The 18088-nt window shown below is 36.2% G+C and overlaps 2 protein-coding genes across 3 annotated transcripts in view; both read left to right on the top strand.

The window, feature by feature from the left end:
* The first annotated feature begins 469 nt into the window (after positions 1-469).
* On the top strand, positions 470-14488 carry ehd4 (EH-domain containing 4). Its single transcript, XM_051869121.1, has 6 exons — positions 470-910; positions 2265-2441; positions 4877-4974; positions 7828-8240; positions 10039-10203; positions 11882-14488. The coding sequence occupies exons 1-6, from the start codon at positions 681-683 to the stop codon at positions 12437-12439; spliced, it is 1641 nt and encodes a 546-aa protein (XP_051725081.1). The 5' UTR covers positions 470-680; the 3' UTR covers positions 12440-14488.
* A 225-nt stretch (positions 14489-14713) lies between these two features.
* Positions 14714-18088, top strand: part of sptbn5 (spectrin, beta, non-erythrocytic 5) — a 35244-nt gene continuing 31869 nt past the window's right edge. The window contains exons 1-3 of one of the 2 annotated variants that reach the window (XR_007926020.1): positions 14714-14873; positions 15918-16059; positions 17821-17988. Coding sequence is in view for 1 of the 2 variants with exons in the window: in XM_051869117.1 (XP_051725077.1) it covers positions 15937-16059; positions 17821-17988 (291 nt within the window). In the remaining variant the exon portion in view is untranslated. The remainder of the gene's footprint in view (positions 14874-15917; positions 16060-17820; positions 17989-18088) is intronic. The other variant, XM_051869117.1, reaches the window with a different exon arrangement.

The following is an 18088-nucleotide window of genomic DNA, read 5'->3' on the forward strand; positions in this document are numbered from 1 at the left end:
TTTTTTTTTTTGTCACTTTCAGTGGCATTTTGCTCCGAGCCCTGGTGAATTTATACTATTGATTTAATCTGTAATAAAATAAAATACTGTTATTTCAATGCTTACCACTAGGTGACGTAAATGCACAAGGTTGGTTGCAGTCTCTGGAGTACTTGGTCTGTTCTGCTAATATTGCGGGGAATTTATTTATCACATTTAAACAACGTGAAAATGCGCGAGTCCATAATCTGGATTCATTCAAAACAGATACACTAGTAACGTTTATCCGCTCTGTTTTAAAGTGCTTCTTTCAAAGGTTTTAAAATATCCTGCTGCGCCCTGCTCGTTTCCACAGAAAAGAGCTAGCAGTCAGCAGCGCCCAATAGAGTGCCTACAGATTCACTGCGCCCTAACAACCCGCCCTCAACAGCGCGAGATACGTCAGTGTAGCTCATGAATATTCAAATATAGAGTCATGAGAAACAGCGTCACATAAAAGGATACAGGTGAGGTCACGGCGACAGACACACAGCTGGACAGCACTTGCAGAGGCCAGTAGACAGGCTAGTGTTGCTACTGAAACAAATAAAGGAAATAAACAAGGCGAAAAAAAAAACTGGAGACGTTTTAAATTCCTCCAGTATAAAAAAGGGAACTAACTTGCATCACGTATAAAAGAGAGCTCTAAGAAGAACGGCAACATGTTCACTTGGGTAAATAAGGAACAGGGTGGAAGAAACAAGGAGGGCGACATGTTTCAAACAGTGACAGAAGGACTTCAGAGTCTTTATGCTAAAAAACTGCTACCTTTGGAGGAGACCTACCTCTTCCACGACTTCCACTCACCGGCGCTGGAGGAGGCGGATTTCCATAGCAAGCCCATGGTCCTCCTTGTGGGACAGTATTCCACTGGGAAGACCACTTTCATAAGGTAACGCATTGCTTTGACAGAGATGTGTTAGAAAGTCAACACTTCTGCAGTATAGTTTTCTGCCAGTCAATGAATGAATAGTAGGTAGCACTTTATTTTAGTGTCTTGCTACACGTATAGTAATAACAGTAAAATATGCAAAGTTACATGCCACTAACCCTAAAACAAACCCCAATACTAACACTATAGTAAGTACATGTTGTTATATAGTACTCAAATGTATAATTACACTGTAATAAGGATACCTTAAAATAAGGTGTAATCGAATAGTAATGTCTAGCAAGCCAAGAAAGGCTTTATATTATTAGACACGACTATATTTATTGTGACTTATTTATTCATTTATTTTTAATTACTCATAGAACAGCATGTACACGTGTTAAGTTTAGCACAGTGAGCTCTTTGTGGTTGCTGCAACATGGCAAGGGGGTGTGTAAAACAGCTTATGCCAGCTCACATAGTCCATTCATCTGTGAAGAGATGTTGAAGGCTGGAGAGAATGCAAACAACTCATAAAAGCATCATTATTCTTCTTATTGACTTTTCACTGTAGGTCAATACCATCCAGCTTTAATGTCTGTGCTGGCTCTCATCAGAGCCTGTTCTAGACAGGGAGTCTCTGAATAAATAAGAAAAACCAATAGCTCTGTGATTCATGTTGTACTCCTCTCAAACTAGAACTGGCTTATTACTAACTGAGCCTTTTAAAATGAAACATTAGGTCATAGTTGGAAAATATGGATGGAAATAAGGCCATTTAAGTATCGTATTCCAGTCTAAAGAATAATGAAGTACACAAGTTGCTAAGTACTTGCTTGTATAAGTGAGTATGAAAGGCCAATACAAATTATTTTTGTATTATTAAACCGTAAAATGGTTTTCAGGTCAGTGTATCTTCCATTACACGTGCACTGAGGAGAAATTCAGCCATATTTAACAATGAATGCAGTCTGATTCATAATTCCCTTATGTTTATGTTAGATTTGAATGACAAGCCATGTGTGTTTCTTTGCATGGAAACCTTTGACACTTTCTCATCCTCTGGCAGGATGTGGTAGGAATCTATGGTTTGGCTAGGAAATTACAGGAAGTGTGAGACTGATGGATAGGTCTGTTTTCACATTCTAGCCATCGTCTAATGGTTATGTGCCACTGTTTAGCTTTGATCCTTGGTCAGCTGTGATCTTTATCTTACTGCATTCTGTCTCAAACTAAAGGTAGCGCTGTAAAATATTACATTCGTTTTATTCTCACCTAACCGTGACGTTTTGTTATTAGCCTGTGCTGTCACATTAATTCTGCCGCTCCAGTCGACAAAGAAGTGGTTTGTTAATACTTAACCTCACTCCTGCAGATATCTTCTGGAGCAGGATTTTCCAGGGATGCGAATTGGCCCTGAACCAACGACAGATGGATTCATAGCTGTGATGTACAATGAGAATGAGGGAGTTGTTCCTGGAAATGCCTTGGTTGTGGACCCCAAGAAACCTTTCCGCAAGCTCAATGCATTCGGAAACGCCTTCTTAAACAGGTAAATATCAAGAGCTGAATCTCTACTATTTAGGTTTTGCAACTGTAGTATTATTTAACATGGCATATTAAAAGGATAGTTCACCCAAAAATGAAAATCGTCATCAATTACTCAGCTTCATGTCATTCCAAACCCATAAGACTGTAATTTATCTTTGAAACACAAATTAAGATATTTTTTAATGAAACCTGAGTTATTTCTGTCCCTCCATTTAATGTTAATCCACCTAAATTTTGACACAGAGATCATAAAAGTATTTGAATTTAGGCGTTTATTCTGCTGTACTGGCTTGACGCATGAGAACCAATGTGGTTTGTTCTTGCACGTCAAGCAAGCACATTTCTGTTTATCCATTTTTGGGCAAACTAACCCCATAGAAAAATGGCGCTGAATAAATTGATAGCACCATATTCCAATGTTCAAGCTTGAACCAGGAGAAGCTTGAACCAGGTTGTTAGACATCATATCATGTGGCAGGAAAATCGAGGATGTGGGCACATATTCTTGCCTGCTACATTCTGTAATGGATGTCCCTCTTGCCCGGGGTGTTGCCAAAACAATGATTTTTTATTATCTTGCTCTGGCAGTGGCATAGGATAAGAAGGAAATCTGTCTGTAATGGCACAAGTACAGTTCAAGGTTTACAGTATAATTATAAAAAGACCATGCATTCACGCTAAATACACATTATGTCACAATGCTTTGTAGTTTTGTATATCACTTCCATTCCATTAGGTTTACATGTTTTTCAACATGGCACATTCTGCCACTCATTCATTTTCTTCCTTTCATCCCACGCAGCCTGTTTTTCTATTATAGGCAAGTATTTTGCACAAACAAAGTGTCTCAAAAACTGTGTAAAGGGTCACTTCTTTTAGGTAACTATAACTGTTGCATGAGCTTCCACAAGTTTTAATGTTTAATTTTAGAACCTAGACAGTTAGACAAAGGATTTTTTCCCCCCTGTTTGCTGGATATTTATGTGGAGGGGAAATGGGTAAGTATTTCTTTGACAGTGACCACTATAGAGGTCAAAGGCACACTTGACAGAGAACATCTCCTCTCCTCCAGAGGAACCTCAAAACAATGCACTTCGTTTCCTGTGGATCTCGTTGTGCGTCATGTGATGGCACATTTAGGCACAGCAGTTTCTTTCTCTCATTCTCGCTACGCTTTTTATCTACTGGCTTTTTTAATAAAATGCATGTGTCATTTTCTTGAAAATGAAACTTGTTTGAATGCTTCTTCCTCTATTTCTTAACATGTCCTTCTGCTTTGCAGCTGACAGGTGATGTTCGATCACAGATGTTGCAATTTCCTCTTAGGTTTTGTTTTAAAAAAAAAGATAAATCCTCAAACTCACTTGAGACAGTGTTGCAATCTTAACATTATCATAATGGAGATTTCTAGATATTATATTAAATATTAGTTTTAGTTACATTTAGTAACTAAGGACTACATTTAGCCAAAAAGGTCCATAGTGTAGCAATCAGTGTTGGGGGTAACGCATTACAAGTAACTTGAGTTACGTAATCAGATTACTTTTTCAAGTAACTAGTAAAGTAACGCATTACTTTTTCAATTTACAGCAAAATATATTTTTCAAATAAGTACCGCAAGTTACTTTTTCACATTTATTGACTGACAGCTCTCCTGTCCCCATGTTGAGAGAAATAGTGCAGATGTGTCGTGTGCGTGGTGTAAACTTGATGGTTATTGTAGTTCTAGACTAAATTTAAAAAAATTACTTTAGATTAGATTTAGAAATAAGAGTGTTGAACTTCGATCTCCTGTATCCTATTCTTCTTTAATCCAGAATGGCAGCACAGCTGAAAGGTTTGTTTGAGCTGCACCCTTTACTGTACAGGCGTAAATATGCATTTCCTTCAGCCTGAGGCTTATTCATTTCACTTTTGGTGTGAAAGGGCCTTAACATTTGCCGAAAAAAAGAAATTTGTTTGTTGTTATTAAAAAACAAACAAGCAAGCCCAGCCCAGGTGAGAAAAAGTAACACAAAAGTAATGTAATTACTTGTCATAAAAAGTAACGCAATTAGTTACTTTTTTAGGGAGTAACGTTGTAATATTGTAATGCATTACTTTTAAAAGTAACTTTCCCCAACACTGGTAGCAATGTATGAAGAACAGCTCACACATAAACCACTTTCAAGCCCATTTTTGTTTGTCAGTGTGTGACCAACTTGAACCTGAGGAAAATCTCTTTTTATTTTGTATTTTTATACTCATTATTCATCACTGTTAGAGTATCCCATTGTTTTAGGCTTGATTCTTTTATCTTTGAAAACATTTTGTACGAAAGTGTCTCAGCTGTTTCCCATGACACAGATCAAACAGGTCAACCGACAAATGTAGTGATACTACCAGCATTTCCGGTGATAACATGAGGTGATGAACTCTCTCCATCTGTCTTGCTAGGTTCATCTGCTCACAAATGCCCAACCAAGTTCTGCAGAGCATTAGCATCATTGACACACCGGGGATCTTGTCTGGCGAGAAGCAGCGCATAAGCAGAGGTCAGTGGCTGCAATGCTTACTGCACAGGAAGATGTTCATTCTGCTCTTTCTAGTGCCTTAGAGCCAGTCCATCCATGTGTAATAAACAAAGGCCGGGAGTTACGCACAGACGGTCATATGGCCACACACATACAATGGGATTATCAAATGACAAAATGGACACCATCAAATGCACCCCTTTATTTCTTTGACAGTTTTCTTAATTTCTTCTCCAAAGATGTTTATTAGAGAATAACCATTTGTTTAGGTGAAACTAGTCAACTAGTTGGATGCTTAGTAGAGTGAAAAAGATGTCACATGACCAACACAGCATGAACTGTGCTGTTTAGCAGGCAGAATTCTTCATTCTGAAGTCTCTGTGGCAATTTCTCATTGAAAATAGATTTGTTACAGCAGGGAGACTGGTTAACTCCCTAGAGAACTTAAGCTCATGTTCCCAGAATAAGGAACAATCATAATGCATTAGTTTTCATTTTAGTCACCAGATCTGGCCTGTTTCATTGTAAATTTCCTCTGTTGTTTCCGTCCCTGTCTCCCGTTACATGACACAAGCAGACACACTGGAAACCCTGATGAGTCTGTGGTGTTATTTTGTCAGCATTTCTCACTTTCTTTTTTCCTCTTTTTGCAAGCATGAGTGTAGCTTGCCAACACACTTCTGGGTTTACATCAGCGTTCTGGTAGCTCAGTATGTAGCTAGTGTTTATGTGTTACAGGATCATCAATAAACAAAACAAGCTTGCTTTGTTTTCACATATTTTATTTTAACTAAGAAGGCAGAGCACTTCTGAGATGTGGCCAAGCAGCTTTAACAGTTGTGGGATATGTCTGTTTATGCTGTATAATTGTTATCTATGAAAACGCACAGCAGCAGAGGTACAGTATGACGCGAGAGGGTCTGCAAACTGTAGATTAGGCCTGGTGGCGGAGCCCAGAACTGCACAAATGTACGGACGCAACTTCGGCCATGAGGGATAAGACACATGGGCGTTCCACATCTGTTCCTGCTTTAGCGCCGCTCAGCTGAGGCTGCATTCCTCTTAGGTCTCTGACACAACTCACGATGCACCATTGGTCTTGTGCATCAAATCATATTTGATTTTTAATATGACTATGAATTTTCTACCAGACATTTGTGTTGTGGCTGCTTTAAATTCTGATACATATTGCATTTTTTTGATTTATAAATGAGGGCAACATATTTGTATTTAGGCTGCTCATTATAGGAGTGGTTAAATAATTATGGGAAATAATGCTGGTAAGTTGACGACTTCTGGTCTGACTGTTATACAGTACAACCATCTAATTTTTTTCCTACAATTTTAAACTATACTTTCAGTTTGGACTGTTTAAAATTAACTATGGCAAAAAGTTATTAGAAATTGTAAAATATTTAAAAAGAAATTATGAATAGTTGTAGGACCCAAGATATAAATATCCCCTTTCACATTTATATAAATTTTAACCTAAAATCTTGATTTTTATTTTAAATACAAGTAAATTTTGAGTGAGTAAAAGCCTTTTTTCCCTCTGTATTAAGTTGCCTTACATGGAATACCATTCCCACAGTCTAAGCACTGAGCTCCTCCTTTGTAAAATCTTGGCAGAACTTTTTGTAAAAATTTTTAAAGTGATGTGTAATCCATGCCATTGTCGTTGGAGCAGCGTCATTTCCTCATGACTGTTGGGTGGTTGGATACTCTAGATCTCATTGCTTAAAATGAATTTATCAATATATGTACTTATAATGAGCTATGTGCGAATGGGGGCTGATATGATGTTCCTGTGTTTATGAGATTCTTATGGTCACACCAGGTCTGTGACCTGTGCATTGATACAAGGCTTGAAAAACTGATCGTTACACCCTTCTCTCTTTCTATACCTGTTTCTTCCAGCTACAGAAAGATTGGTGTAACCATTATTTATGCATGAAGGACAGTATAACAACATTTTTTTCACTCGTGAAATATATCAATTTCAAATGAATTTGTGTGTGATGTTTCCTTAATGAGTGTTTTAACCCCTTAACTGTCACCCCCTGTTTGAGACATGAAAACGCACTATCCAAACCTAAAAGTTTGTAATGCAAGAATGCTTTGGAATATAGACATATATTGACGTTTTGGAATATAGACGTTTTAAATAAGACACTCAGCAGATTATTCCTGAAGTGAAAGCACTTCAAAAAGCAAAAATATGAAAAAGATATGGAAATTTATATTTACTGTAAATATAATGCAATAATGTAATATATATTTTTTATCAAATATTTTTTACTCTAAAATTTCTATCAAATCAAAGCCATATGTCTAAACAAGTTGTGTTGCAAGGTTTATTTATTATATATTATATTATGTATATTTTATTATTCTATCAGGGTTTCCCAAACTGGGGTTTGTGAGTTGATGAAAAGTGAATAATTAATTAAATCATGAAAAATATAGATTAAAATAAAAAAATAAAACAATAAAACTCTAAAAAAATATGAACTTAAAATATGATAAGGTTTCCTTGTTTACCTGCCTGTCATGTGACCATTAACCAACATCAGAGAACCATGAACATGTGAATGTGCTGTTAAATTAAGATATATAAAGGTATTAGCTTAATATTTCAAGGGGGTTCTTCAAGTAAATGTTTTAGGTCAAAGGGATTGGCTGAAAAAAGTTTAGGAATCCCTTTATTATACCATATGTTTTTGTATTATGTTATTTTATACTGTTATTTTACTACTGTATTTTTACATCTCTATGGTGTGTAATAAATGTGGGACACTCAATTCATTTTCCCTTACCTGGGCAATGAAGTATACAGTATTCTTATTCTGTTCTTTTGACATTTTTCCACTACAGGCTACGATTTCTCTGAGGTTCTGCGCTGGTTTGGAGAGCGAGTGGACCGTATCATTCTCCTATTTGACGCCCATAAGCTGGACATATCTGATGAGTTTTCTGAAGCGATCAGAGCTTTTCGTGGCCAGGATGACAAAATCCGTGTGGTATTGAACAAGGCCGACCAAGTGGACACTCAGCAGCTGATGCGAGTTTATGGTGCACTGATGTGGTCGCTTGGAAAGGTGATCAATACTCCAGAGGTGGTGAGGGTCTATCTCGGCTCTTTTTGGGCCAAACCTCTCCAAAATGCTGACAATCGACGTCTCTTTGAAGCCGAAACACAAGATCTATTCAGAGACATCCAGGGTTTGCCTCGCAACGCTGCCCTGCGTAAGTTGAATGACCTCATCAAAAGAGCTCGCCTTGCCAAGGTAGGTTGTCTAACTAGTACGTGTTTTAATGTCATAGTTGTCACAGCTTAGAGGTCTACAAGGAAATGCATTTTGACGCTTTTTAAAATTGGTTAGCGCCATTTTTATCATTGTCTCATCAGAGTATTAGTAGACTTTGTGCTTAATATCTGCTAACACTTTATTTTGATGATCCATTCTACTGATTATAAGTAACTACATTCTAGTAATCCTAACCCTAACCTAATAGTCTACTACAGTCTACTAATACTCTAATGATAGTTAGTTGACATGTAGTTGCAAATATATATTTTCTCTATATTTTAATATTTTTAATCAAGTAATGATTCATTAAAAAAAAGGAAAACTAAAACCAGTCATATACAAAATAATATATATTTATAATAATAAAGTTATATGCGCTATCTAATGATAGACACAGGTACAGTAGGTCATTGTTACTATCTAGATTGGTAGTAGCAATCCCTTCTTTATCGTCTTTATTGTGCGTGATATAATATAAAAAGTGCTTTAAAAAGTCTTTGAAGGTCCTTGAACCTGGTGTTCATGAAAGAATGCGAACACTAATATTTACACATTATATATTATTTATACTTATTTTATATTAATATATTTAGTGTAAATATATTTATGTTATTTATAAATAATTATTATTAATTATTAAGATCTTAAATGGTTAATAATACTTATGTATTATGCTTGTAAAACCCATGCTGAAACTTTCCAGTATCGCTGCTCATTGTGTTATTTTGTCTTGTGTTTGACCTTAGTTCAACCACTATTGTTTTTGGCTGACTGCACTGTACGAACTTACACATTGTGCCACATGAGCCCCAAACAACACAACCTGGTTACGTCTTGCACTTAAATCTGGACCGTATAAACAATTCACTTATGGAACCATGACAGAAAGTGTGTCTTATCTCTTCCGCAATATTTTCCAAACACATCCAGCAAACAGGAATACTGTAGCCCTGTGCATGCCTTCCTGTAATGGTAAAGCCATGTGAGGCAGTAAAATGCCTTCTCCATCTCCTGGAAAAGCCCAGAAAAGTCCCTTTCCGTGGTACAAAGGAATGTGTGTAATGTGCTCAAAGAGAGCACGGCCCTTATTTTTCCTAACCTCTCCACCCCACTTAGTCTTGCCACTCGTCATGTTTACGCCTTTCCTGTCCTCCTCGAGCTGCCAATCATCCTTAAGAGGAATAAACATAGCATAAAAGGAAAAAGCCCAGCCTTAATTTAGATCTCTTGTGGTGTACTTCCTCTATATTGAGGAAAAAGTTTGTATAAACACAGATGCTTTTGAATGTTCCTTTGGCAAGGGCATTTCCAAGGTGTAAACACAGAGATGGTGTTTGATTATGTAACCATTCTAGAGTAGCAGGAGGTGGATGTCATGTGAGAAAAATTGTCTACAGTAAGACTGCCCCCAACCCCATCACTGATATTAATCCTGTGCTTTTTAATGGAACTTCAAGCATTGTGATATCATTTGACCTCTTACTTATTTATTTTAAACTTATTTTTTTATTTTTAACTTACATTTTATGTCTAGTTTGACCTGATATTGTCACTGAGCTACGTCTTGTGTGTTATAATGTATCTTACACGTACAGACTAAATATTTGGTCAGTGTAATTTATTATAATGAAATAAGTATAAAGAAAATAATTATTATAACAATAATGACACATCTGCTGTTTATCAACATGTTACACGTGGTCTTACATTTCCAATATACATTATTGCATCCTTATTGGAATTTACTAATTATAATCTGCTGTGTGTTTTATAGGTGCATGCTTACATCATCAGCTATTTAAAAAAAGAAATGCCCACCTTGTTTGGGAAAGAGAAGAAAAAGGAGGAGCTGATTGCCCACCTACCTGAGATCTATCAGATACTACAGAGGGAGCACCACATTTCACCTGGAGATTTCCCTAATGTCATTAAAATGCAGGTAAGACCTGGCCTCTGTCCATGGAACTTGGGTAAATATTAGATGTTATATTACCGCTTCTACATATGTTCACAAAGTAAGCAAAACTAACCAGGATGCGAGCTAACCAGCACTTTTTTTTTATAAAGCTGTTCTTGCATGAATACAATTTCCAACAACTGCTGGTTATTAATTTATGTTAATTGGTGCAAATATGTATGATGGATTCCAGACTGTAGATCTGAGGAATGTTTATTTTATACAGTGTTTTAGCTCAACGTTTGAGTCCCTGAGGGGGCTGCTTGAGTCAGAGCCCTGCTGTTGTCTGTAGAGAAGACAGAGTACATACTTTCACTTTCTTCAGGTTTTGCCTGAGGTTGTTTACCCAGCATGACTCTCAAGAGACTCTAGCCCCACATCAGAAATTGCACTGAAGTAGGCCTGTATGTGAAAACAAGACACCAGTCAAGCACTGTAATGCAGTTTCACTATCAAATCCCATATTCTAGTCATATTCTAGTCAAATATACTAATATTACCAATTATTGACTTGCACATGTACTAACAAAGAACTTTCCGACCAGACAGCTTCCAGGCAGCACTTGAAAGATAAAGGCCATGCTCTAAATAGACCATAGCTCCAACAGGCAACATTGATTCACTCCAGAATTAGACATCATATCACTGAACTACCCACTTGGATGCCTTATTTTGTAGGCCCTACTTTGTTGTCTCAGTCATGATCTATAAACATACATTATTAAAGGATTAGTTTACTTTCAAATGAAAATGACCTCAAGCTTTACTCACCCTCAAGCCATCCTAGGTGTATATGACTTTCTTCTTTCTGATGAACACAACTGGAGATATATTAATAAATATCCTGACGCCTCCGAGCTTTATAATGGCAGTGAACGGGACCAACGAGTATGAGCTGAAGAAAGTGCCTCCATCCACATCCATCCATTATAAACGTACTTTACACGGCTCCAGGGGGTTAATAAAGGCCTTCTGAAGCGAAGCGATGCATTTGTGTAAGAAAAATATCCATATTTAACAAGTTATGAAGTAAAATTTCGAGCTTCCACTAGACCGCCTTCCATATTCAACTTACGAAGAAAGTGTAAAAACTCTCACAGTTCAAAAAGCTTTCGCTACGTCCTACGCCTTCCCTATTCAACTTACTGAAAAAGCTTAACTGACGTGATGCCAGTTCCTTTTTTTCGTAAGTTGAATATGGAAGGTGGTCTTACGGAAGCTAGATATTTTACTTCATAACTTGTTAAATATGGGTATTTTTCTTACACAAACACATTGCTTTGCTTCAGAAGGCCTTTATTAACCCTCTGGAGCCGTGTGAAGTATGTTTATGATGTGGAGGAGGATGTGGATTTTCTTCAGCTCATACTCGTTGGTCTCGTTCACTGCCATTATAAAGCTCAGATGCGTCAGGATATTTATTAATATTTCTCCGGTTGTGTTCATCAGAAAGAAGTAAGTCATATACACCTAGGAGGCTTGAGGGTGAGTAAAGCTTGGGGTAATTTTCATTTGAAAGTGAACTAATGCTTTAAAAATGATAATAAATAAAGAAACAAATATATTCATATAACCCAGTCTTTTATCTGTTAATGCTATATTATAACAGAAACTTTAATTTGACATTAAATGTCTCCCTCTGTCACATCTACTAATGTAGGAGCAACTGCAACACTACGACTTCAGCAAATTCCCTTCTTTGAAGGTGAAGTTGATTGAATCTGTGGACAGAATGTTGTCCACCAAGATTTCAAGCCTGATGAACATGATCCGAGAGGAAGAAAACAAACAGCCGTCTCAGATGGTAATGGGTGGAGCCTTTGAGGACTCGTCTGACGGGCCTTTTGGCCATGGCTACGGTGAGGGTATCAGTGCAGGGGCTGATACTGAGGATTGGATCGTAAGCCGTGACAAACATCGCTACGATGAAATCTTCTATACATTGATGCCTGTCAATGGGAAGGTAACTGGCATCAATGCCAAGAAGGAGATGATGAGTTCTCGCCTGCCCAACACTGTACTGGGAAAGATCTGGAAGCTGGCAGACTGTGATAAGGATGGGATGCTGGATGATGAAGAATTTGCTCTCGCTCAGCACCTTATTAGGATCAAACTGGAGGGATTTGAGCTCCCTGCAGAGCTACCTAATCACCTAGTGCCTCCGTCGCACAGGAAGAACCCCACCGCAGACATCTTGTACAACCACATGGAGGATTGAGCACCGTCATATCTGCATATTCATCAGCCAGCTGCTAGCACAAAGTGGCCTTTGAAAAATGAAGTCTTATGAAAATGAAGTTTTATTGGTTAAGCCATCTTATTCAGTAATGCTGTTGATGGTCAAAATTAGACTTCTGTGACCTTCATATGCCTAAGATTGAGTAGGTTGGAATGTAAGTGCACTAACTCGGAGTTAATAAACAAACATATTGAAAGACACGGCATACCAATTTAAATTACAGCCAACAGAAATGGTTAATTTTATCCCTAATCTTATGTTATTTCACCATGTACTTGCAGATTGTGAAAATAGATGGCAGCGCAGTTGTAGATCATTTATGTAGATGTCATATTACATTTGAAATAAAAATTGTAGTTGCTAAGTGTGCATAACAGCACTAACACACTATCACAGAGGCACTGACAGAATTATCCATTCATCTCACTCATTTTGAGACAGTGTGAATATCCACAGATGTTACCTAGCTGTTCAATTAATTTTGCAGCACAATACAGTTTTACAGTTTCTTTTTTACATCAATGTTTTCTTATGAACTTGAAAATGATTGCATCATAATCCTGAAATAGACTCTTTATGGAGAAATTGAGACAGTATTCAGTGTGTCATGATGCAATTAAAATTATGCTCATTATTAATCTTTTAGATTAAACTTTTTAATAGAAAAATACTACATATACTCTTTTCTCACACTGGGTGTTACATTATTTTTTTTTAATTACATGAATTACATTTTTTTAATTACATTAATAACAGCATTATACTGAACAGCACTGAGTTTTGCCAAAGTTTTTTGTTGTCTAATATTTGTCTGACACTGACTAGTTAGTGAAGAATTATAGTAGTATATAGCAGCAAGCATTTAAAGAAATGAAAACTTCTACATTTTAAAAAAAAAATCATACGAAACTATTCTCCAATTTCAGTTTTCAGCAAAGACCCTAGTGTCCCAGTACCACACTCCTTCCTTAGTGGGGATTTCTTTTGAGAGATTGGCATTCAGGATGCCAACTCTATTCTCTGCCTTCTAATTAAATATATATATATATATATATATATATATACAGTCAAACCAAAATGTATTCAGACACCTTGAACATTTCATTCATTAATAGTTTATTCACTATAGTTTACAAATTGGTAATAAAATATGACAAGATCTCAGAGTTAAACTGTGTCAGAAAAGATTAATCTTAATTATATCAGATAACACTGCAAAACATGGTCAGGTCAAAGTGTCTGAATAATTTTTGGTCCCAAATTTTTATCAGTTTTACTGGTAGTCCACTGTATGAAGAATTTTTGGGTATAATATGTCACAGTTTATTTTGCTATCCTCACTTACATAAATGAACTATAGTGTCCTGCACTCACTAGTAAAAATATATCAAAAATATAAAAAATGTCTGAATAATTTTTGATTTGACTATATATATATATATATATATATATATATATATATATATGTGTATATATATATATATATATATATATATACAGTATATAAACTTGTTTTTTAAAATAACTATATTGTTTCTAGAGTAAGAGAAAACAGATTAAATAGTGTTATTATATTTCTGAAGTGCAAAAGAACTTCTGTTGTATCATTATGAAAACTCCATTATGATGTAATGTATATACATTAATACTGATGAAATTGTGTATGTTCAACATTGTGTTACAGTAACCATATGTACATTTTAATTAATATATGTAGATTGTTTCTGTCAGCTCCGAGGTGGATTACATGAACTAGACTGTGTAATTATTTGACATTAGGCCAGCTCTTATGGCATGTGAACATGAAAGATCATTGCGTTTATGTGTGAAATTAAGTGATTACAGGAGTTCTTTTCACGTTTTGGGGTCACTTAAGTACATTTATAGGTGTTTGATGGGTACTGCCTATACTTTAATGAGCCTTTGGCATAGCCTCCAATCATCTGTTAATGTATAATTCATTGTAAAAAGAAATTTCTTTTAAAAGAAATAAGGGAATGTAATAAATGTTTATATTTCAAATTAAAATTGTGTTTTACTTTATTTTGAATTTAGAAATCTTGTGTACTAAATCTTTTTTGAACAGTAATTTTAGCTGTTTCAACCCTGAATCAACAATACCATTGGCATGGCTGTTCCTGGATTGGCATATAGAGAGGTGTGTGCTGCTGAATTGCATGAAGTAGTGAATATGACTGCAACCTTTGCCCCTAAAGTAGCACATTGCCAGGTGAGTGAGAATTACCCTCCCTTTCAGTTCATTACAACAGCATCAAAGTTCAGTTCAGTTCCTCAACACTGATCAGTCTCAAAGAGGATTTATCGGATTACTCTCAAATCATGATTTTTTGCCATGATGAAAGTCTGTAATTATCTTTGACTGTTTAAGAGTTGAAAACAAACCTTGAGAAGGGTAAGTGAATTCAAAGTTTATTGTATGCTGTGCATCATAACCTAACTGACAAAATATGTCATACTTTTTACAAGTTTTTGAAGTAGTTGTACAAATGACAACATGGCTACCACTGAATCTGCTGCCTGTTACGGAACAGTCTTACAAAAAACAAAATGTTTTTCTATTTTGAATTGTTTGCAGAGATGTGTAATATTACAGAATAATTGCACATATTTATTTTAAACTTTACCCAGGTTTCACAGGCAAGGCTTAGGCCTAGTCCTAATGCATATTTGAGCTGTTTCAACTGAAAGCACCTTACACTGACATATCTAAAAATATGTCAGTGCCATTGTTTTGTCTCAAGATGCACACCAGTTATGTTTTTTTTTTTCTTTTTTTTTTTTTTTCTAAGGCACATTTATAAAAGCTACTTAAATGTCATAATTAAACTAAGGCCTAATCCTGGCTTAATCTAAGCCCTGTCTGTGAAACCAGGCCTAGATTAAACAAATGTCAAAATTGTATAGTATATACATAGTATTAAGATGACATACATAGCTACTAAGATGATGTTATAAGTGTAACATCAGAAAAAAAATAAGAAATTAAAAGTTGGCCAGTTTACTAAATATATGTAATCCTTGACGACAAGGTATTTATTTGATGACCCATACAGTGATTTGGTGAATACAGTGATTTGACCGCCTGATTTGGAAATGCAAGGTATTTTTATGATGCTTTAAAATGTGTCTATAAAGTCAGTACATAATTACACTGTCAGCAGGAGATGCATGATTGCCCTGATTCTTTCATTTAGAACAAAGGAGATATATATATACAATTGCTTGGTGCTATCCTCTTTTATTTTAACTTCCCAAATAATCTCAAAAATCCAAATGCAAAGGCCTCACCAGTCATGTGTATGGCTTAATGTTTAAGCCCATCTTGGGCAGCTATTTATTGTAAATGAACAAGCTCTGGTGAGGGACGTGGTAAAGCTGAAATATGAGATTTTTGTATCTTTGAAACATTTACATGCATTTTTCATATTGTCATCAGGGACTGACACAGTCAAGAGATGTTTAAACAGGGAGATGGAGAGGAGTCGGATGGCCGATTCCGAGAGCTCCAGGAGCAGCGGATGACGGTGCAGAAGAAGACCTACACAAAATGGATGAACAGTGTCTTTTCAAAGAATGGGGTATGAACAGATCCTTCCAAAGCCTTCCTAAAACTCAATGCTAGCTCAGGCAACAAGATTTACAGCCAGTGACACAACAAAGCACCAACAACACTCAGACCTAGCTTACATTTTCAATGAAATTGTTCCAATTGTTATTATCCAGATATGGCTATCTATAAATGTATAAATAATCCACCTAGTTTAATCAGATATCGGTTAATGATTCAGCAATCCGTTTACGCAAACATTCGTGATTCACAACTAGATATCACAATAAATCTGGTGATATCTAGTGTAATATAATGTTAGTAAAACTGTCCTGTGACTTGCTTTAGTTTATGATGTAATGTGCTCAGTCCAGCATGATTACCGCTAGCTGTGAACCCTTGAACCCAGTTAAGGTCATAATTATTTTAATTATTGTTCATTACATTACCATCTATATACTTTACATTCTTGTCTCATGATATGGGGACAGTATTCAAGTACTCAAGTCAGACCACTGTTTTTCATAAATACACACTCTCAGATTGGGTTTAATAATAATAATGAAAGCAAGTTGCAGGTACACATAAAGGAAACTCAAAAGTTAATTCTTGTACACTGTTACATAAACCTTTTGTGACAGATCAGCACAGGGACGGGAAAAGCACAGATGATTTACTTTGTAATGCACAGTCTTACATCAACATTACCAATATTAGATTTAGGAAGGAAATAGTACCGCCTTGACTGTCATCGCATGTTTTTTATACCAGATATTTCCACTGTATATGTCTCCCTTTGCGTGTTATATTTAACAGTGGTTACATATTACCTCCGTTCATACTTACTGCCATTGTTGTGTAAACTGTGAGACTTAACTTACACGATAAACACTAACAGCAGGAAGATGTTAAAAAAGACAAGTGGTGCTACAACAAATATCCTCAGCGTGTTAGAGCACACAAATATATTAATAGCTCTATACAGGCAGCTGTCTGAAAGAGTGACATGTTTTAAACGTTTCCCTTTCCTTTTCCCCTTCCTCATTTGCTCCTGTGTATTGTTCTGTATCAAACGACACTGTTCATAACATGTTTATCATAAAAGGTCATGTTGATTATTAAAAAATACTAAATATTGCTTTCTGAGAAAATAAACTCCACCCAAACACACAGCATTTCTTTTACCAGTTGATAGTCAGTTATATGTAAAAATTAGCACTTAGCTGATACCATCTCCAAGTAATAATGAAAGCTGCAAAAAAAAAAAAAAAAAAGTAAAAATTGCAAGCAGATTTTTTTTTTATCATTGATCTTGAGTGATGAACTACATCTCTGAGGACCTACCAGAGGACCAGGGTGTGCTCTAAGCTCCCTTGGTCTATTCCCTGGGTAAGCAGAGCCTATTTGAGGCAGTAAGCAGATCTGTTCAGAGACATCAGATTCCCACAACACATGGATTAGGGAGTGGTTGCAAGGCTCTTGCTTGAAAGCTGAGAGCAGGACAGTTTTACTGTCAAGTGAGTCAAGTCATAGTGGAATACAGTGGCTATTAGCCAAGCACAATGTTAAAACAAAGCCAGCTGTTAATTTCATGTCAAAACTTGTTTAAAACTGCCTATGATGCATAAAACAAATGCAATTATTGGATTTAAGTATTTCACTGTCACCTGAGACAGACGGTCTGCAACCTACTTGTTTACATCTGTCTTTCCATTTTATGATTATTTGATTGCATACACTGGGTGTGGTGGAAATGTGTGTAATTCTCTTTTAATGTGCATGCACTTTAAAGGAAAAGGTTGTCTTGACTGATGTATTTACTGAACTAAGAACTGGTGTGCATCTCGTGCGACTTTTGGAGCTCATCTCTGGGGAGAAACTGCCCACTCCCAGTCGACGCACCCTAAGAGTTCACTGTCTGGAAAACAACAGCAATGCCATTACCTTCCTTAAAACCAAGGTACACTGAAAGTAAAGAAGTACAATGCAAATATAAATCTTTGAAAACACATTGTTTTCACAAAGTAACTTCTTAAAAGTAAACTGTGGATAAACACTTA

Source organism: Ctenopharyngodon idella, chromosome 17 (genome assembly GCF_019924925.1).
Source record: "Ctenopharyngodon idella isolate HZGC_01 chromosome 17, HZGC01, whole genome shotgun sequence".
NCBI lineage: Eukaryota > Metazoa > Chordata > Actinopteri > Cypriniformes > Xenocyprididae > Ctenopharyngodon > Ctenopharyngodon idella.